The sequence below is a fragment of the Typopeltis vanoorti genome, chromosome 4 (genome assembly GCF_054136105.1).
Source record: "Typopeltis vanoorti isolate ZY-2024b chromosome 4, IOZ_Tvanoo_1.0, whole genome shotgun sequence".
Classification (NCBI taxonomy): Eukaryota; Metazoa; Arthropoda; class Arachnida; order Uropygi; family Thelyphonidae; genus Typopeltis; species Typopeltis vanoorti.
In genome coordinates, this window is record NC_143552.1 from 96327247 (window position 1) to 96350930 (window position 23684).

The 23684-nt window shown below is 35.2% G+C and overlaps 1 protein-coding gene across 2 annotated transcripts in view; it reads right to left on the reverse strand.

Moving 5' to 3' along the window:
• The window catches only part of LOC150107519 (diphosphoinositol polyphosphate phosphohydrolase 1-like), a 102035-nt gene that overhangs the window by 6316 nt on the left and 72035 nt on the right, over positions 1-23684 (reverse strand). Inside the window, exon 3 of one of the 2 annotated variants that reach the window (XM_090391365.1) lies at positions 19905-19983. In XM_090391365.1, coding sequence (XP_090247491.1) covers positions 19905-19983 — 79 coding nt within the window. Of the gene's footprint in view, positions 1-19898; positions 19984-23684 lie in introns of both variants that reach the window. The other variant, XM_090391364.1, reaches the window with a different exon arrangement.

Here is a 23684-nt window from a genome sequence, read left to right on the forward strand (position 1 = left end):
AGGTAGAACAAGAGATGAAATATTGTAGGTAGAAAGATAAATGGCATTACAGGGAAGTTTATCCCTAGATTAGGAGTTGTAAAAAGTAATTCAGGAAAATGTGTGATGGAAGAAGTAGTAAAAAAGACAGAAAAAGTAGGATTTGTAAAAGAAAAATAATAATATTGAAGAATTTGAAATGAGAGAATTTGTTGGGTTTTTTTTTTTTTTTTTTCACTTTTCATGATACTGAAAAGTGAAGTGGTATCAGCAATGGAACAGCTGCCAAAAGGAAAAGCTCCTGGAGCTGATGGAGTATCAGTGGAATTACTGAGAGCAGATGGAGATGAAGTAGCCAATATATTGACTGAAATTTGTCAACAGGTTTGGAAGAAAATATACTCTGGCCTAGAGATTGGAAAACATCAGTATTCATCCAAAAAAAAAAAAAAAAGGAACATCTGCCAAAAGAAAAAGCTCCTGGAGCTGATGGAGTGTCAGTGGAATTACTGAGAGCAGATGGAGATGAAGTAGCCAATATATTGACTGAAATTTGTCAACAGGTTTGGAAGAAAATATACTACTGGCCTAGAGATTGGAAAACCCAAAAAAATTGGAAGACCAAAAATCCCAGAGATTGTGAGAATAACAGGATCATAGCTTTAATTTCACATGCAAGTAAAGTTATGATGGAAGTGATCCAGAGCAAAGGCTGGAGTCATATGTGAATACAGAAATGTCACAAGAACAGGCAGGCTTTAGGAGAGGTAGAGGAACTAGACCAATAGCAAACATGAGATGGATTTAGAAAGAAGAGAATTTCAGAAGGATTATAATGAGATCAATGGGAATAGTTGAGCATCTAATTCTCTTGATAAGAGAGCTGTATGACAACCAAGAAGCTTAATTAAAAACAGTATTTTGGAGAAACAGTGTTCGAGTGGAAAAAGGTATGCAGCAGGGTTATATACTGTCTCTCTATCTTTTTAATATTTATAGTGAATATATTATGAGAATGGCAAACTTAGACAAAGAGCCAGCTGGAATTAAGACTGGTGACAGAAAAATAAGTAATTTAAGATATGCAGAAGAAACTGAGGAGGATATAGAGCAGTTGATTCTATTCTACAAAGCCAGAATTAATTTAAACATCAGCATAAAAAAAGTAATGGCTTCTGACTATTTAAATGAATTTATAATAGTCATGATTGTTATGATTGAAAGTTATGATTTACTGGAGTCTAGCATCAGAAATGATGGTAAATGTGAAGATGAAATTAAAAGAAGGATAGTCATGGGGAAAAAAAAGCTATGTTAAACCTGACAAAAATTATGAAAAATAGAGGTGTGAGTAAGGCTACAAAAACTAGTATTGTCAAAGCAAATGGTATTTCCAGTAGTGATGTATGGATGTGAAAGCTGGATTATTAAGAAGACAGAAAAGTGAACTGAGTCATTTGAATTATGGGTGTGGAGGAAACCATTAAGAATCCATGTGCAAAAATGACCAATAAGAAGGTTTTAGAGAGTATAAAGACAGAATGCTCCTTGAGGGATTCTGTTTAGCGATCAATTTCTCACTAATAATTTCACACTTCTGTTTAGAAGTACAAAATTAATAAATTAGAAACAGAAGTACGAACTAATTTTGTACTTCTGTTTAGAAGTACATCAACTTGTGTTTAGCTATTGATGATAGCTAAACAGAAGTTGATGTACTTTAGACATATTATGCAAGCTGATGAATCATTGGAATGCGCAGTTTGGGGAAATGTTGGGGAATATTGTGAGAATGAGAAGAAGACCTGAAAAGAGTTGGATGGACAATTAAATGAACTCACCAACTTTAACTTACAGCTGCTGAAAGAAAGAACAAGAGGTCCAGTGAGATGGAGAACCTTTGTTCACAAGATCACAAACAGTCAAAAATGACTGGATGGCACATAACAAATCATTATAGCAATGCTACAATAACACTTCAGAAGATTATAATTTACAAGTTCAGAAATTACCGATCTGACAATGAAGACAAAAATATAATTTCTTGTGAGGTATAATAAGCATATGGTCTAAACTACAGGAAATGTAAATGTATAGTAGCTCATATTACTTAAGAGACCATTTGTGTAAAAATGTATGTTTAATTTTAAATAATTATAAAATTATGAAAATTATATATGCCATGAAATTATGTATGATATTGAAAGTTTTCCCACTTAGTTTAATCCTTTATCCAAGTGTAAGCCAACAAAGTAAGTTGCATGTGAAGTAACTTCACTACTGGGCAACTCGTATACAGAGGCTAATGACTTCACATTACTTGCCTTACTTAGTATCCCATAATGATAAATATGGTAAATGTTGAAAAAAACTAAACTGTTGAAAATTAAACAAATGTTGGAGACCTATACAACAATAAGAAAACAGATTCAGCCAGGAAGTAAGCACACATCCTTACAGGCATATATAATACTATGCATTATGGAAAGGGCCACTACACAGACTGGTTTCAACCTTGATTGAGGTTTCATCAGTGGGAGTCAGACCCAGAAGTGATGCCAAGGTTGAAGTAATGCAGAAGTCATATTTCCATATACAAGTAGCCAAAAGGTGTCACACTTTATTACTAAAATACTCTGGATTAGAGATAGATGTTGAAAGTTTTTCTCTAATCTTTAATCTATATTATAATAACAAGTGGAAAAGTTTTCAACATCTATGTCTAATCCACTTGTGGGTCTGGTTTTTTCTGTTTTACTGCAGAACAAAGCTGCAGACCACATTCTAGAAAATGTTACTTTAAGTGACGACTGAATTTCGAGAAGTTAAATGACAAAGAAAAGCTGTTTCTTGTTGGAGATTGAAACAGCATAGTAGAAAATGAATACCATATGTATACATAAAATGTTATGCATAAATTTATAGAAAAGTGCAAAGTTAATAACAGTAAGGATTCAGGTCAGGACATGAACTAGTTATTAGTAACATTATTTTCCCTGAAACAGAGATACACAATTTCACAAGGAGAGAAAATAAGAAATAAAGTCTTATTTACTTATATTATTGATAGCGATATCTTCATGTTGGTTCAGGATACAAAGTACAGGGGATATGAAACAAGAAGTGATTAACATTTAGTTTTCATTAAGATAAAAACGAATAGCATACTAAAAATAAAAATGTAACAAAAATTAAAAAAAAAAAACGAATCAACCAGCTTTCAGCAATTAACTATAGGCTAAAATATAGAATTATTTGAGAAAAAAACTGAACGGTTGAAAATTAAACAAATGTCAGAGATCTAAACCACAATAAGAAAACAGATTCAGCCAGGAAGGAAAATGTAAAGTGATGAAGATAGCAAAATGTTCTGGAGGTAATGAAAGAATCTTAGAATTGGAAGAAAGAGTACTAATAAACAGAATCGGAGATGATAAAGGTGATAGAAAAGCTGGTGTATGAAATAATTACTTTGAAATGATGACAAAATCAGATAACAGTGGTAGAAAATTTCTAAAAGAAATGCCATCAGGTGTACATGTCAATACTTGATGTAGAGAAAGATATCAGAAACCTGAAAGGTGGAAAGCTGACTGGAGTATATGACATTAGTACATGCAATTTTACACTATGAATACTGTACATTATACTATGAATTATGTACAGAATTCAGAAGGTTGAATTCCATATACCATATTTGTCGCACTTTTATATAAGACGCACTTTTTTTCTTTGAAAATAGGTCTGAAAAACAGGGTGTGTCTTATATGCTGATATTCAGTTTTTTATTACTTTCATTTCTGGAAATTTTCTCTATTCCGAGTTACGCGATTTCTTTCTTGCTTCCTTGCAGTGTGAGAGCATTCCAGTTATATAAATTTCAGTGGATGCTCATGCGCTGTCATAGACGATCACAGCTGTGTTCCTGTTCATTTAAACTTTCCAGTTGTTGTTGTGGTTGTTGTGAATGGTGATAAATTTCTGCCGTTAAATTCTCTCTAAATTTCTGCCGTTAAATTCTCTCTAAATTTCTTGGCAAATTATGGCTGAAAAATGTCAGCATTGCTCCAATATTGCATATAAGCTACGTGTGATTGCGTATGCTAAAGAACATGAAAACAGGGCTGCAGAGAGGCATTTCGGGCTACCCTCAATGATAAGAACTTGACAGAATCAGGAAGAGGATCTAAAAAAAACAAATCACAATAAACATAACCTACGAAGTGGAACTGCAAAATGGCAAGAACTTGAGACAGAACTGAATACTTGGATTTTAGATCACAGAAAAGCAGGACTTTCAGTGCCTACAAATTGAATTTCATCGATTCGTCATTAACGCAAGGAAACAAGAAAATTTTGAACTTGCGCAAATAGGAAACATGGACAAGGTTCCGCTGACTTTTAATGTGCCCTCAAACAAAACTGCAGATTCCAAGGGCACAAAAAGTGTTCCTGTTAAAACTTCTGGGCACAAAAAAACTCACTACACAGTTGTTTTATCTTGTTGTGCTGATGGGATAAAATTTCCACCACTATTGATTTTTAAAGGGAAGACACTACCCAAAGAAAAAACTGCTTAAAGGAGTGTTTGTACATGCAAAAGGCTGGATGGATGGAGGAGGAATAAAGTTATGGATAGATAAAATTTGGTCTAGGCACCCTGTAGGACTGTTGAAGAAGCCTGCCCTGTCGGTATGGGATCAGTTTCATTCTCACAGAACAGAAGATGTTAAAAACTCAGTTAGCTGTAATTCCAGGAGGTCTAACTAGTCAGCTTCAACCTTTGGATGTCTGTATTAATAAACCATTTAAGGGATTTATGAAGGGAAAGTAAAACAGCTGGATGCAGTCTTTGGATTTTGAGGTCATGCCATCAGGAAGAAGCCTAACATTTTGCAAGTTTGTGAGTGAGTCAAAGCTTCATGGGATGCTTTGAAAACTGAGACAGTGGTTAAATCGTTTAAGAAGTGTGGCATTAGTAATGCACTGGATGGTACAGGGGACAATTTGTTGCATGAGAACTCAGATTCTGATTTAGAAGATGTTTCAAGTGTCTCTTCATTTAGCTCTGAGGATGAATTTCTGGGTTTTGACGAAGAAGATTAAAAGATGGGACTCTTTCCTAGTTAGATTAGGTATTTGCTGAAAGTAGACCTACTTATTACTTTATATTTGAAATACTGTAAATTAATTATAATATTCATTGATAAAGTTTTTTTCCTTCCTAAAAAATGTGTACAAAAAAGGAGGTGCGTCTTATACGCAAGCAAATACGGTAACTGAATTAGAAGTGACAATATTAAGAGAGAGAGAGAAAAAAATAATATATGCAATTACAGATGAATTTCATTACTGATTTACTTGAAAAACTTAATAGGCAAGCCTGGATTTAGGCCAAACGAGGGTTGTCAGGATTAGAAATTTACTTTAACACAAATAGTTCAGAATCATGGGAATATAACAATATAACTGGATAAAATTTTGGAGATCTAAAAGTCATATTAGTAAGATTCCCAGAGAAAATTTGTTCGAAACATTGTGTAAAAGATTATACAGAGCAATGCAGTTGGATAATCATAATACACAATCACATCATATACCGTACTTTTTTTTAAAAGAAAATTATAGATTAATATTAACTACAATAAATTTACTTACTATTTCCGACATTTTGGATTATACTTAAGTTGTAAGTCAGTCATTAGAATGGATTGATGTAAAATCAGGTATAAAACAAAGATGAAAACCATCTCAACTGTTATTCATCTATACAGTGTTGGATTCTGAATGAGGAGAATTGGAAATTATTAATACTTCATTCGGAGTCCAACATAATCAGCCATTCCCTAAGCCATGTTTGCTCATCAGACTAATAATCTTTTATTAATAGTATGCTATTCATATGATTTCTTTCAAGTTATGTTTATTAATATTTATTTGTTCATTTATTGTTTTGAGATGAAGTGCAGTTGTGAAAACTGTGTATTAAATATCACTTATTATTATGAAATGAATATTACTGATACAGAGATAAAAATGGTGAATTATGCAATCCTTTTGTTATTAATGAAATGTAATATATCCAAGAAATTCTTCAAAATAAAACTTGATTGGTTGTTGTGAGAAATTATGTTATTTTTAGTTAGCGCGTGCCTTATCGTGAGTTATTGTACAGTATGCAAGAAGCCAGTTCGGTATAACTAGTTAGAACCAGATTTTGGCAGGAAAGGAGAGTAGGATGTCATGAGTAGTACAGGAGAAAAAGAGTGACACAAGAAAAAAGGAGAGAAATAACCTGGTACTGAACGGAGTAGGAAGGACTGGTAATCGCTCTGTATTTTGACTTATCTTTCTTCCAGCTCTTATTCTTTTATGAATTCCTATCGCCTCGCAGAAGAATAGTGTTGGATAAAAGGATAATAAGAATGAGCAAGAAATATTGAAAGTTAAGCAATTACGAGCAAGAAGATAAATTCTCCCGAGTTAACTAATCAATTACTGAAACAAGTAACAGACTGATTTGGAGAAAAATTGTAGACAGGAAGTTAGTAATGATGTAAATTTTTCATGTAGTACTCTCATATCCTGTACACCCCTTGACAGTACATGGCAGGAATTTGATTATGATGAGAAAATCACAGAAACAACAAAAGAAGTTTCCAGAAACAGAACAAAAAATAAAATAAATTGCAAGAAATAAAAGAAATCACAGAAACAAAACAAAAAAGAAACTGTGAGAAATAAAAGAAATAACAACAAACGTAACAAAGGAAATCGCAAAAAAAAAAAAAAATTGCAATAGAAACAAAAGAAATGGCAGGAAATTGTGTACATTGATGACAGAACACAAAGAATTATAGACACCAAACATTAAGCATACAAAATGACAGTATGAAAAAGTACAAATGTAAACAATTGGGAGACTGGAAAAAATCTAGAATTAATGTTTAAATGTTACATTAATTAATTACTTAACAATTGTAACAGTGTTACATTAATGTAACACTAATTGCTACACTAATTAACTAATTAATTAGTCATCATCATCATCAAATTCCTGCCATGTACCCTCAAGGGGTGTACAGGATATGATAGTACTACATGAAAAAAAAATTACATCATTATTAATTTCCTATCTACAATTTTCCTCCAAATCAGTCTGTTACTTGTCAAGACTCCAACATTATCAGATCTTATATTTCTATCGTCTAAAGCACTTTGTACCGTATCAATCCACCTATATCTTGGTCTTCCTCTGGGTCGTTTTGCTGCCAACCTGGCAGAGAACACTTGTTTTGCTAATCTTTCCTCGCCCATTCTGTTTAAGTGACCATACCACCTGAGATTAGCTCTGCTAACACATTCCTGGATGCTGACAATGTCAAGTTCTTTCCTAATATCCTCGTTTTTAATATGATATTGCCATTGATGCCATCTGTTCACGCCTATAATCTTTCTCAGGACTCTCATATCTGTGGTCTCTAGTCTTTGGTCAAGTGTTTTACTTCTGACCCAGCTCTCAGATCCATAAGTTAAAACTGGTTTGAACACTGTCTTGTATACAGCTAATTTAGTGTTCCGACTAATTTCTCTCTTATTCCATATGAATTTATTCAATTGACTTCCCACCATACCAGCTTTGCTGATTCTGTTGTCTATTTCTATATTTAATTTACCATCTTCAGTAAAAATCGTGCCTAAATAGCTGAAATGTTTTACTTGTTCCACAGGTTCTCCAATCACAACACAGTTGACATTTTCAATGATTCTGCCTATTTTCATTGTCTTTGTCTTTTGATTGCTGACCTTCATACCATATCTATTACAACAGCTATTCAATTTAGTCAGAGAATCTTGCAGACTTGTAGCAGATTTATTTAGAAGTATAACATCGTCTGCATAAAGCAAAGAGCTGACATTAACATCTCCAATTTTGATATGTTTAATACCACTTTCCTTCATAATCTGATCCATATAGATAATGAATAACAGAGGGGATAATGTACATCCTTGTCTCACACCAGATTTAACATTAAACCATCTTCCTGTACTTCCTTCAATTCTAACTGCTGACTTACAACTCAAATAAAGACTAAGTATTGCTTGATATAATGCCCCATTGACACCATATAACTGCAGCGTATTGAATAGCTTCTCTCTTGGCACCTTGTTAATTAGTTAATGTTTAAATGCTACATTAGCTTAAATTAATATTACTTACCTGAAATTTTCATAATAAACTACTTATATAGAGCCTGTACTAACCATTAAAATCAAAAATAACTTGTAAACTTCAGTAGTCAGAACTTGGTCATCTCCAATTAAAAGGAAGGGAACAGAAATGATTAATCTACATTAGTCAGCCTGAGGGAACAGGAAAGTGATGGACAAAGCTGGGTGTCAATACCAACTTCCTGACGAGACAGCGACCCAATGATGTACAGCTAGCATAAATTAACAGTTCTCTTAGAAGTGTAAATTACAGAAATATTGCATAATATACAATATAATTTGAAATTAAGTTATGAAATTTGTTGGAGCAGCAGCTTATTGTGTTTGAAAGACTATCTGTAACATAACAAAAAATTCTCAATTTAGAATTTTTGACCCACATATTTTATTTTAACTGTAAAACCTACAGTGTGTGTGTGTGTGTGTGTGTACACATTATGCACATATTTAACAGAAGGGCATTATGAAGTCAAATTAAATTCAATTTGACAAAGAATTACCGTATTTTTCAGTGTACAAGACGATACTTTTTTCTAAAATTTTTAGACCAAAAATTGGGGGTCATTTTATACATGGGGGGTAACCGGTTGAGAGACCCGTGGTTGCCATGGCGAAACTGACAGTACCTTGTCTCTGCAAACAGGCTTCTGCCAATCACTAGCCTTTGTTAACTCTCAACTGATGTCATTAACAGCTGATTCTGAATCAACCAATCAAAACTCTGAAAATATTCATACATCTGCAACACGTTGTCAGGGTAAGTTAATGCATTAATAGTATTTTGTGCACTAGCCCATAAAAATGTCCAAAAATAAAAAAACGATTATGTTCTTCAAAATTAAAGTTAAAAGTCATCAATTATGCAAAAGAACATGGAAATATAGCTTCAGAGAGACAGTTTGGACCTCCTCCCACTGAGTATGATTAGACAGTGGAGAAAACAGGAAAAACAACTACTCAAGATGCTAAAAAAAGAGCAGCCTTAAAAAAAGGACCTAAACAGCAAAATGGCCAAACTTGGAGCAGAGGCTTAAGACTTGGATTATGGAGCAGCACCATTATATGTGTATGTCAACCAAGCTTATTCAATATGAAGCAAAAAAGTTTGCAAGAGAACTGAACAATGTTGATTTCACAGGAAAGGCAAAATGGTGCATCAACTTCATGAGGAGAGAAGGGTTGGCCATGAAAACACAAACCAAGATAGCCCAGAAAATGCATCTTAAATGCATCCCTAAAAATGCATCTCAGTATGTATCTTAAAAATATTACCTAATTACTAAATATACTACTTTGAATATTTAAAAAAATATCAAATGTGTTTTGTTTTATGTTTAAAATATTGATTTCTTAATTTTGGGTTCGAAAAAGTAGGGTTCGTCTTATACACTGAAAAATACAGTATATTCATGTTTAATTCTTTATCCAAGTGTGAGCAAACAAACTTTACATGTGAAGTATCTTCATGACTAAGCTACTTGAATATAACGACTGATGACTCCACATCAATTGCCTTAGTGTCCCATAATGCCGAGCACATATCCTGTTGAACATATATGCGTTATGGGAAGGGTCACCCCACCCAGACATATGAACTTTATTGATGCCTCATCAGTGGGAGTCAGATCCAGAAGAGATAAGAATGAATTATGAAGATTTCAGGTAAGCAACAATAATTTAAGCCAATGTAACATTTTGAAATTTAACCATTAATGCAAGATTTTTATAACTGTACGTTCTTCTAGTTCTTTCTTTAGTCTCCTATTACTGCTTGCATTTGTATCATTTTTTTTTTCATTTTTTTCAGAGCATCATTTTTTTTTTTTCTGCATGCTTTATGCACTAAAGATTAGTTCCTACTAATCTTTAGTGTTGGTCTTGATACATGATTTCTCACCATTTCTTATGTTCTAATTCCACGTGATTTTATTTTTGTTACATTTCCTGCCTTTTCCTTTGTCTCCTAATTGAGACATCATTTGCTAGGAAATTAGTTTGCTATAGTTGAAGATTTTTGGCTTTCATGTTTTGTAAATGTAAGTTTCAAATAGTACTGGATCTATGGGACTTGAGCTAGGACTTCGTAGTTCATTATAATGCATCATTTCATTATAGTAGTATTTGCTATAGTGCGAATTTACTGCATGAAGTTCCTATCAAATTGCACATAACTGCGCTTCTCTACATTAAATTTTATAACCCACTTCCATGGCATTTTCAATTTAAATCTCTTAGGCTCTAAAGAACTATGGTCACCTAAACAAGTGGCTACATTAATTCAGCTTCATTTCATCAAAAAAGAGAAATTTTACTCTTTAACATCCAAACCACAATTATTTATGACTATATTAAATAAGAAGCGGCCCTAACAAGAAATTCTTAAGTACTCTGTTACTACCCACATCTCTTAGAAAACCACCAACTCTAAAAACACTACTTATGGTTGTCTGTTAACTAATTTCCTATCGATCCACTAAGTAATCATTAATACCAATCTATTTTAATGAGCAATTTTTTTTTTATAAGGAATGCTATGAAAGGCTTTGCTGAAATTCAAATAAATTACAGATCAATTTAAAGATGCCAAGAAATTATATTCTTGGCTTAATTCTTTATCCAAGTGTAAGCAAAGTTTACACCTGAAGTAATTTCAGGACTGGGCAACTCATGTGTGTGTGTATATATAGAGAGAGAGGATAATGACTTCACATCATTTGCATTAGTATCCCATAATGCAAAGCACGTATCCTTGTGGATATGCATGATGCTATGCATTATGCTTGGGTCACTACCCAAGACCGGTTTCGACCTTTAATGAGGTCTCATCAGTGAGAGCCAGACCCAGAAGTGATACCAAGGTTAAAGTAATGCAGAAGTCATATTTCCATGTACAAGTACCCAACATCGATCTCTAATTCAGAGTATTTTAGTAACAAGGTGCGACACCTTCTGGCTACTAGTATATGGAAATATGACTTCTGCATTACTTCAACCTTGGTATCACTTCTGGGTCTAGCTCCCAATGATGAGACCTCAAATAAAAGTCTAAACTGATCTGGGTAGTGACCCTTTGCATATTGCATAGCATCATGCATGTCTGCAAGGATATGTGCTTTGCATTATGGAATACTAAGGTAAATGATGTGAAGCCTCTATATGAGTTGCCCAGTCCCAAAATTACCTCAGGTGCAAGCTTTATTTGCTTACACTTGGATAAAGAATTAAACCAAGAATATACAGTTGTAATAGATATGGTATGAAGGTCAGTAATAACAAGACAAAGACAATGAAAATATCAGCTGCATTGTGAATGGAGAATGGTAGGAAGTCAACTGAATGAATTTATATGGAATATGAGAGAAATTAGTCAAAATACCAAATTAGCTATATACAAGACAGTGTTCAAAACCAATTTTAACTTATGGATCTGAGAGCTGGATCAGAAATAAAACACTTGAACAAAGACTAGAGACAACACATTATGAGAGTCCTGAGAAAGATTAGGGATATAGACAGATGACATCAATGGCAATATCATATAAAAACAAGGATATTAGGAAAGAACTTGACATTTTCAGCATCCAGGAATGCATTAGCAGAGCTAATCTCAGGTGGTATGGGCGTCTTTAATTTATAGTATAACCAAGTGGAAATATGACTTCTGCATTACTTCAACCTTGGTATCACTTCTGGGTCTAGCACCCAACGATGAGACTTCAATAAAAGTCAAAACTGATCTAACTGATCTTCTAACAAAAAATTACAAACCCATTACCATGAACCTAGTTTTCTCAAACTCTTAATAAACCTGCTTAATGGTATCACTACCTTGATGCAGTAAGGAGGCAGCTTTGCACACACCACTGACCTCAAGAGCTATGCCAGCAGTAACTAAATTAGCATGTCTAGCTGGACAGGTCAAGAAATAGGGGCCAGACTAAGAGAGATACCCTGGTCCTCCAGGTTTGGGGGAGGGAGTTGGAGTTTGCATAAGGCTGGTTACAAAATTTTTTACCAAGTAAAAAATTTCTATAAATTACATAGTTTAATCCTATATAAAGTTTAGTATATAGTTTACCTAAGATTAATCCCATACAGGATATATGGGATTAAACTTAGGTAAACTTTATATAGGCACATGGAATGTATGAGGTTTACAGATGGGTATACCTTGATATTGTCTGTAAAGAGATAGAAATTGACATCCTGAGAATTACAGAGACCAGATCAAATGGAGAAGGTCATTTCAAAAGACAAGATCGTAAGTTAGTTATTTATTCAGGAGGTGACCCAAAGCATCATGGAGGTAGCTGTGATACTGAGGAAAGTTCAGGGAAGAGCGCTTCTTGGTTATAATCTCATTAATGCCAGGACACTTTATTAGACTTAAGGCTTATTCTACCAATGTATCAATCATCATAGTTTATGTGCCCCCACAGATAAGCCTGATGAAGAAAGTGAGGAGTTCTATAAAAAGCTACAGACTGTGTTGGACTGCCTGCCAAGAAGGCATGTACTTTTCATTTTAGGAGACTTAAATGCAAAAGTGGCAATTAGCAACGATAGGTCAAGACACTAGATTAATTAGATCCTGGCTGTACGATGGTAAAAAAACGAGCATTTTTTGATATTGCATACTTGTACAGGAGCAGACTGTGGTACTAACCATCAATAAAACCAAAGACAGACACATCCCACAAGATTGGATGTCAGAGTAATCCCTAATGGGTTCAGAAGAAACATCAACACAGATGGATGATCTCTTGGTGACTAGTGAGGAGAGCTCATCTGAAATACTGTTGGGGGAGGGGTAAAGGTTATAATAGAGGATACATGCAAATTAGAAGAACAAGAGATTCATGGATATCAGATTCAACATGGGATCTGATCAAAAAAAGACAGAGAAACAAAGAGAGACAGGGACTGAAGAATTTAAAAAAATTACATAGAGAAGTAAGAAAAGTCATCAGACAGGACAAGGAAAAATTTTATGCTAATAAATGTGAAGAGATAGAATTCCAGATGAAGAGAGATAATTATAAAAGGATGTTTTGTTTAGTTTGTTTCCTAAGAATACAAGTTTAAGACTAAAATTGAATGGCATTGAAGAAAGGAATGGAGCAGTACTAACAGAAGAAATGGAAATCAAAAAACAGACGAAAGAGTACTGTGAGGAACTGCACAGCAGAGGATAAGGAAATTTTGGAGACGCCCTCTTACCATGATCTGCTTCCCAGCAGATTTAATTAAGGTCACAGGGGATGGAGAGATAAGTGTTTCATAGATTGATTACAAGAATATGGGAAACATAATTACAGCCTAGAGGATGGAAGAATTTGGTTTTCATAATTATGAAATTCATAATATAATAATCTGCAACAGCAAAGCTCTGCTAATAAACACATTAGCAGAGCTTTGCTGGTTTAACAAGATGAAATGCCAATCTCCAAATTTTGGGAAGTGATACTAAAGTTAATTTTTATTATCTGTGCAAACTTTTACAATTGTTACTTTGAACTGTGTAATCCTGTCAACTCAGCTGAATTTGAAAGACAAGCTAATAAGCACATGCTACATGACTGATTCTTATGATTAATGTTTTGAATATATACTAGTGTCCAAAACCTAAGGACGAACACTATTTCTAAAGATTGCAACTGCAAATTCAGACAAATCAACTTGTGGTAATTTGTATAACTGACGATTTTGACCAGAAAGAGGGTACAAATTCAAATATTCGAATCACGTGGTAGTACTACTTGATAGGATTAAAGGAAAAAGTCTATGCTAAGTGAATTGTGTTTGAAGGAAGCTCTTTTCATGAAATAATAAAGTTGCATAACTCGGATGTCTTGAATGTCTCAAAGACATCATCTAGATCAGGAGTTCTCAACCTTTTCCAGTGGCATACCACTATATTTAATTCAAGATATTAGATGTACCAGTAAGGCAGTGGCTCACATACCACCAGTGGTACGCATACCACAGGCTGAGAATCCCTGATCTAGATGATTTCATTCATTGATGCACCACACCAGGAAGAATTATTGGAAATCATTCATTGATGCACCACACCAGGAAGAATTATTGGAAAGCTTGAAGGAGACCACAGAATTACTGATATTGACAAAGAGTTGGGAATTTCACATAGCATTGTAAACAGGCTCTGGAGAACATTTCAAACCAATGGAATGTGTTCCAGATGTTAAGTGGCTCTGGCTCTATCATGGAGCATGTAGACAGATTTTTGGTTATAACTACAAAATGTAAATTGATGCACCACACCAGGTCAGCTAAGCTCATCGTACAGCATGTTTACAGTGGTGTTATATCCATAAAAACTGGGCAAGACTCCAATGGATTAAGGTACTCTTTACAGATGAGTCATTTTAGTCATTACTTTGATTTTAGACAACACTGTCTGGTGTGAAAGTGGCACTGCTTACCATCACAAGAATGTTCTTGAAAAGGATAAATATGGCAGTGCTGGGTTCATGGTGTGAGGAGACACCGTGCTTAATGTACACACTGAGCTAAAAGTGCTGGAAAAAGGGAATGACTGGTGAATAATAGTGCAACAAAGTTGTTCAACATCATGTTTAATTGTTCCGTGGTGCTGGAGGTGAAGAATTCATTTGTATGGATGACAATGCCACACCAAATCGTACATGAGCAGTGGAGATACTTCTGGATATCAAGGATATTAATCGAATTAAGTGGCCAGTACACTCCCCAGATCTCAACTCCATAGAACATATTTCGGATGCAATAGGGAAATGCACTGCTGCTCGAAATTCCCTTCCAAAAACAAACAAGACCTTATCGCTCTGAAGGGGGAGGGCCAGTTTGCCTCAAGAACTCCTGAATACTTGGTCCTAAGCATGATATGATGATGTGAGAGCTGCATCAGTTTGGAGTGGAACTGCAATGCAGCTCTCACATAGTTTTCTGTAAAGCACTGTACATTAATTACTGAACTATATCCTTAGGAAATTTGTAACTTTTGCCAAAAACATATTGCAATTTAATTTGTATGACATTTATAAACAAATATCTTGTGTAATATAATTTATTAGTATGTTGGCAATCGTCATGAACATTTTTTCATATACAGATAAAAATGTAGTTCATCCTTAGCTTTTGGATGCCAGTGTAGTTATTAGTCATTCTCCCTAATGATGTCCGTGTTATACTGGATTTAATTATCAGTTTTTGAATAAAATTCTATATTTCTTCTATATGGGCAAACCATACACTTATCTATAAAAATTAAAGTGAACATTATTATTATTATGGGCAACTCCAAGGAGTCCTTACTCATGGAGGGAGACCCTAAATATCATGTCAAGAACTATTCAGCATTTGCCCACCACCATCATATCATACTTTGCTTTAAACTCATTCACAGTCATGGCGCCCAAACAGACTGGCAGCTTATTCCACTCATTCACCACTCTCCAAGTAAAAAAAAAACCTAGTTCTATCAGCCTTACTAACTACACTATCACTCTTGCTCAGTTTCCATGGATGGCCTCTAGTTCTCCCACCACCACACCTGTTCTGAAAAATTTCCTCTGAATTAATCTTGTAAAAACTCCTCAGTAATTTGAATGTCTCAATCATATCAGCCCTTTTCCATCTATCAACCAGTTTCTGTAACCACAAATCTTCAAACTGTTCTTGTAAGGTTCATTCCGTAGACCAGCTGCTATTTTGTTCACTCGCCTCTGGATCCTCTCTACCTCCTCCCCATTACTAAGAAACCCCGCCACCCAGATCTGCACACAGTAGTCAAAATGGGGTCTTATCAAGGCTCAATAAAGAGGAACAATAACCTCTATCATCAAAGTATTCTTCAGTAACCAAGTGATCTGATAAACTGCTTTGGCCATTGCTATATGATCCCTAAACATTAACTCCCTATCCACTAACACTCCCAAGTCTCTGGCTTCGTCAATTTCCTGGAGTACAGTTCCACCAGTGTAGTATACTGTACTGATAATCTTTTCACCCCAAAATGCATAACCTAATACTTTGCTGCATTAAATTGACATCCATTCTCCTTAGCCCAGTCTGCCAATCTAACCAAATCATCCTGCAAAATTTTGACATCATGTGTATTCAACAATTGCTGTACCTAACTTTCATCATCAGCAAATAACTGAACAGTTCCTCTAAGATCCTTTCTTATATCATTAATGAACAAATTAAATAGCAGTGGTCCAAGAACAGAACCCTTCAGCACACCACTAGTCACAAGACTTCTTTTAGACTACTCCTGAATAAACTACTCACTGATATCTCTCCAGTCACCACCCTATATCCATCCCCATGTGCTACTGATTAGAATTCCATGTGGTATCCTGTCAAAGGCCTTTGCAAAGTCCAGCAGTATCACCGTATTATAAAACATGAGCAAGTTAATGATCTACTCTTCACAAAACCATGCTGCCCACCCTCATACAGTATCATCTCCACCTATCCATTCCTGTATTTTGCTCTTAATCAACTTCTCCAATACTTTGATAATGACTCCTGATTGCTCGGTAGTTTGCAACAGCAGTCTTGGAGCCTCTTTTATGCAATGGAACTATTTTCCTCTCTTTCTACCCCCTTAGGACTAACCCAGAGCTGAGACTTACGACACTAACTATTCCTTTGTTGCTTCACTTAAAACTCAAGCTGGTATACCATCCAATCCCACAGATGTATTCATATTAAGGTTCTGTAATATGCTATTCACCCCCATTTCATTCATCTCAGTTCCCTCATTCCTATAATATCACTGCCTGGATGATATACTCTTGCAAAGTGTTTAATTAGTAATTCTACTATTTCGACTGATTCAGTTGGCAATCCTACAATTAGCATTCCTTAAAATCATTCTGCCATATACATTTTTTCTTTTACTTGCAACATATTGAAAGAACTGTTCAGGATTTAGCCTGCATTGCTAACTTCCTTTCATAATCTGCTTTAGATTATCTTACCACACTAGTTATCCTTCTGGGCTGTGCCTTCTACTGTTTGTGTGCCTGCAGGTCACCATTCTCCTTAAATTCCCTCCACAATTGTTTCTTTTTTTGCAGCTCCAGCTTAATGGTGTTATTCACCCATTTAACTCCTGTTTGATTTACTCTCCTAACTCTAGGTATGCAATCAGCCATTACCTCCCAGAAACACTCCTTTACTACTTCACATGCACTATCAACATCTAGCCCTTGCAATTTTACATGCCATGGCACTGATCCAAGCAATCTCCTAAGCTCGTCATACTTACCAGTCCAGTAATTCCACATATACCTTGTCTTAGTTGAAAATTACACACATTTAGTCACCTCCCAGGTCAAGACCATATTGATCACTCTCACCAATTGGTGGCAACGTGGTCATATTCGTTATAGACAAATTCTCAGATACAATTACTAGATCGAGCACTCTCTAAGTCCTAGTATATTCCATTACATGCTTCTCAGGTATCCTTTAGTAACTGTATAAAATCCATTTCCTTCCTCCCATATGTGCTCTCTTCATTCCAATCAATGTTACCATAGTTGAAATCCCCATAATAATCCTGTCCTCCACTCATTGAGTCTATTTGCCAATGCATACTATCTCCATCATCTATTCCATCCCCTGGTCTATAGCAGCACCCAACTGTATATTTTGTTCTGCTGCCTCAATCTCACACCAGATAGCCTCAAATGTGCTATTTTCACTGTCCTGCAGTTGAACTTCTACTCTCTTTGGCTGCAGTTCATCAGCTATCATCAATAACACTCTTTCATCCCTCATTCTTTTCTCTCTATCCCTCCTGAACACACTATACTCTTCACATTCTATCTTACTAACTATATCATCTTCTGTTAGCCATGTCTCACTAATGCCAATAACCTTTGACCAGGATGAGTCAACCAAGGCCAAAAATTCCTACTGCTTGTTCTTGATGTTCCTGGCATTAGTTCAAAAGTCTCCCCCAAGCCCACCCCTATCTTGATGCCTTATACTAACTATCCCATTCTGGTTTGTCACCATTGGTACTAACTAAGGCATATTATACACATTGTTACACCCAACTGCCTCAATGATGTCTGCATATCCACTCAACAGCTTATCCCCCCCCCCAAAAAAAGCTTTAGTTTCCTGATTATGCACATCCACTTTCACTTCGTTCAACAACATTTTTTCCAGTCTCTGAACACCAAATCCATTCAGATGCAAACTATCCTTCTTGTATAAGTCCTTTTTCCCATCAAACTCACTCCATACATCCACAAACTATACACCACTCCTCCTGCATAATCTATGCATTGAGTCATTCGCTATTATGGCCCTCCTTTTCAACTCTACTCTGTCATACCACAGCACTCACTATCTTAACTCTCTCACTCTTTTCTTTTGCTACTTCCAGTAATTCTTTCAAGTCCTCTCTCAGGCCATACTTTTCCCCTTTTAAATCATTCATTCCAGCAATCAAGTCTTTCACCCTACGCTTTTGTGCTCTAATAGCCTCACTCACTTCATTAATTTTCGCACCAGGAAAGCACGATTTTGTCAAATTCTCATCAATCACAGCTTTTATGATTGAATCACCATATAACACTCGCTCCTTAATTTTCTCTCTCTCCCCTGATCATGTCCTCATCTGTCTTATCTCGCACTTGTTTCTTTTTGTTATTACCTGATCCACTCGGTAAACATTTTTTTTTGCAATCGCCCCAGCTCCAAAAGATGAAAGTCAAAATCAATTAATATCAAACACTGGACAACATACTAGCTAGAGAATGGTGCAAAGTAGTATACAAAGGCAACTAAAGCTATGCTTGTCAACTGTTATTGGTCAGTCTATCATATTTTATGTTTGAAGAAAAATAAACCTTTTCAGCTATGTCTGAAATCAACTAACAATTACCTGCACTCACCTTCAAAAAGGCTTACAAAATGTTCTCTGCACTTTCAAGTAAACTCAGGTTTACCAAAATGAATTATAGGTAGCACTGCAATAATGTTTGCATTTTAAATGCAGTTCATGTTAACAACATGTGATTACTTAAAACATTTTCCAATCAGCTGAGGAGTAATGTAAAATCACTGAACAATTCATATGCGGAAAAAAAATTTTTTTTCTATCGCCATAAAATCAAAAGTGATGAGATGGTGGTTGGGTATTCAATGTTGGATTAGTTTTTTATTATATCAATCTGCATATTTACCATAATGAAAAATAACAGAGATAAGAACAAATACCACTACAAAAACCTTTCAAAATTAACAATTCACTATACAAATGCCAGTATGGTTGGCTGAGTGGATAGCATACTTACTCTCCAACCAATAGACTATGAGTTTGAATCCCCAGGATGGGCATGGTTTGCGATAGTTTTACTAAAAGAGCATCTGTGACCCTACTACGAGCACAGATCTACTAGTACAAGGGTGATCAAACAGTGTCCAGCGATGTCAAATGTGAATAATTATGCAAACAAAGCTCCATAGGTATAATGCTATTAAAAAAAATCAATAGCAAACTTGTGGTTCCTAAAAGTTTGCTATACTGAGAGCAGACCATTTCTTTTAATTTTTTATGTATATGTATTTAATTTTTCATACTATATCAATTTCATACAAGTACATAAATACTATAATTTAGAAGTTTTAATATCTAATAACTAATTGGTAAAACAAACCTATACTTTTTGAATCTTCCCATTCATCCAGTTCTTCTGTGACCATCAAAACAAATACTGATGTTCGGTGCTTCCGTTCAGGATTCTATCAAAAATAAAATAAAATCACTTGCATCTTACTAGCATTTGCACAAAATATAATTTAAAATCTAAATTATATTTTGTGTAATTCTATATGAAATGTAATTCTATATCAAATTTACTTCATAGTTTTAGAAAAGCTATTCAAATGTATAAAACATTTGTCATTTCAAATATTTAAAAGCAATCAACATTCTCTAATAAGCATCTCTTTCACTGTTGATATAATTCAATCATGTACATCACATATATAATGCAGAACTCATATACAGGTTATTGTTGTTAGCCTAAATGTCCCACTGCAGGGCAAAGGCCTGCCTCAACCTCTCAACCACTCTCTCCTTTCATGAGTCCTTCTTGTTCATGTGACACCTAGCTGTTTTTCGATGTCATCTCTCCATCTTTTTCTCTGTCTTCCAGGTTTTCTGACTCCTCTCAGCAGCCACTCTGTTGCTCTCTTCAACTATTCATCATCTTGATATCTTGCCGAGTGGCATGTCTAATCCCATTTTGATTTCCTAGCTCTTCAAAGTCTTATTTTTGTTAGGGCTCTTAAGTCCTTGTTTCTTATTCTATCTAATCTGGATAAGCTGAGTAAACTCCTCTCCATTGCTCTTTGGCAAACTTAGAGCTTTTTTTGTCTGTGTAGTGGTTAATGCCCAAGTCTGGGAACCACAAGTCAAAGTTGGTAGGACAATTATATCTAATAATTTTCTTTTTAGGCAAATGGGAAAGTTAAATATTTCATTCCCCAATGCTTCATTCCCTAGCAGCTCTTCCAAGCAGTCAATTCTGCACTGGATACAAAGATCATTTGTTCTAAGTATTGCATTCTCAATAATTGCCCAATATATCAAAAATGTGTAAAAAAGGAGGTTTACATTCCAAATGGATAAGATTCTAATCTTTCAGGATTATTTTAATGGAAAATACACCTATTTTTCATACATATTAAAGCATAAGAATAGTAAATAAAATTTAGTACATATAAAACAAATAACTGTTGAAAGAAAGGTTTTCACTTGATTATATTATAAATTAAAGATACCAAGAAATTATATACTTGGTTTAATCCGTTATCCAATGTAAGCAAACAAGTTTGTGCCTGAAGTATCTTTCAGGACTGGGACAACTCGTGGCAAAGGTGGTATGACTTCACATCACTTGCCTTGGTATCCCATAATGCAAAGCACATCTCTGCAAGGAGATGTATAATGCTATGCATCATGAGACCTCAATAAAGGTCGAAACCCGTATGGATAGTGACCTTTCCCATAATGCACAGCATTATACATGTCTGCAAGGTGATGTACTTTGCATTATGGGATACTAAAGGCAAGTGATATGAAGTCACCACCTTTGCCATGAGTTGCCCCAGTCCCGAAAGATACTTCAGGCACAAACTTTGTTTGCTTACACTTGGATAACGGATCAAACCAAATAACTATTCAAGTAGTTCTACATTTTCTAGATTAACACACCATACAACTCTATAGAAAAATATTCGCTGAAATACATGATATTATCAGCCCTTCTTATTCACTCTCCAAACAACAGGCAATCTTGCCACTACATGCCTATTCACTGACTGTGGATTTTCTGAGTGATACATCATGAGGGATGAGAGGTGTTATTTTGTAGTCCCTGAAAGGTATTACCTCCCAAAAGCAATGTGCAGTAGTCTTTGGTTGCTCGAAATCCAGGTGTCGTGTTCTCTTTGATGGATCAAAGAGAATCAAATACTTGGTGGGATTTGGTTGCTCGAAATCCAGGTGTCGTGTTCTCTTTGATGGATAAATAGGTAACAACTGGGCATGCACTTCCAAAACATGCCTGTTTCATCTAGGTTAAACACTTACTTGAGTGTATAACCTCCTCCTGCTATCTTTGCTTTAACCTCTCTACCAGCCAGAGGTGGGTGAAATAGTCAGACCACTCTAGCATCGGCATTCTACCTTTTATCATCTAATTACCCTGCTCTGTTGTTAATCCCTTCACGGCGATTTTAGAGCCATCAGCAGATTAACACATTCGCTGCCAACTACGAGTATACTCTTATGAGTCTTACCACCGTCAACGAGATTACTCGTACTGACCTTGAAGGAGTGAAATTGCTTGGTGTACAGGAACAAACTATGCTGAAGTAACGTGGCAGCGAACTTGTTAGCTGTGGTGAAGCAACCTTTGTGTCACTTGTCTTCACGTGTACTGTGTTACTTGGAATTTCCTTTACTGTCATACAATATTTGACCTTTTTTTTGCTACACAATTTATTTACTGTCTCTCTTCCCAAAACTAAAAATTAATTTCACAAGTGCAAAAATGTCAATCCTGAAATGACTAGAGATCAGCCTTTGCAATGAATTTATTTAGTAGTAGTAAATTTGCTGTCTTTTATTCTACAAATCAGTGCAACAGAACAAGACAACTCTATCATCATCAAATTCCTGCCATGTACCCTCAAGGGGTGTACAGGATATGATAGTACTACATGAAAAAATTACATCATTACTAACTTCCTATCTACAATTTTCCTCCAATTCAGTCTGTTACTTGTCAAGACTCCAACATTATCAGATCTTATATTTCTATCGTCTAAGGTACTTTGTGCCGTATCAATCCACCTATATCTTGGTCTTCCTCTAGGTCGTTTTGCTGCCAACCTGGCAGAGAACACTTGTTTTGCTAATCTTTCTTCACCCATTCTGTTTAAGTGACCATACCACCTGAGATTAGCTCTGCTAATGCATTCCTGGATGCTGACAATGTCAAGTTCTTTCCTAATATCCTCGTTTTTAATATGATATTGCCATTGATGCCATCTGTTCACGCCTCTAATATTTCTCAGGACTCTCATATCTGAGGTCTCTAGTCTTTGGTCAAGTGTTTTACTTCTGACCCAGCTCTCAGATCCATAAGTTAAAACTGGTTTGAACACTGTCTTGTATACAGCTAATTTAGTGTTCCGACTAATTTCTCTCTTATTCCATATGAATTTATTCAATTGACTTCCCACCATACCAGCTTTGCTGATTCTGTTGTCTATTTCTATATTTAATTTACCATCTTCAGTAAAAATCGTGCCTAAATAGCTGAAATGTTTTACTTGTTCCACAGGTTCTCCAATCACAACACAGTTGACATTTTCAATGATTCTGCCTATTTTCATTGTCTTTGTCTTTTTATTGCTGACCTTCAAACCATATCTATTACAACAGTTATTCAATTTAGTCAGAGAATCTTGAAGACTTGTAGTGGATTTATTTAGAAGTATAACATCATCCACATAAAGCAAAAAGCTGTGGAAGTTAACATCTCCAATTTTGATATCATGTTTTATACTACTTTACTTCATAATGTGATCCACATAGATAATGAATAACAGAGGGGATAATGTACATCCTTGTCTCACACCAGATTTAACATTAAACCATCTTCCTGTACTTCCTTCAATTCTAACTGCTGACTCACAACTCAAATAAAGACTAAGTATTGTTTGATATAATGCCCCATTGACACCATATAACTGTAGTGTATTGAATAGCTTCTCTCTTGGCACCTTGTCATATGCCTTTTCCAGATTGACAAAACTTAAATACAGATCTTTGTTATATTCCCATGCTTTCTCAACTAGTTGTCGTAAAGTGAAGATTTGATCTTCACTTTGACAGCCTCTATTTGGCCTGAATCCAGCTTGTTCTTCGC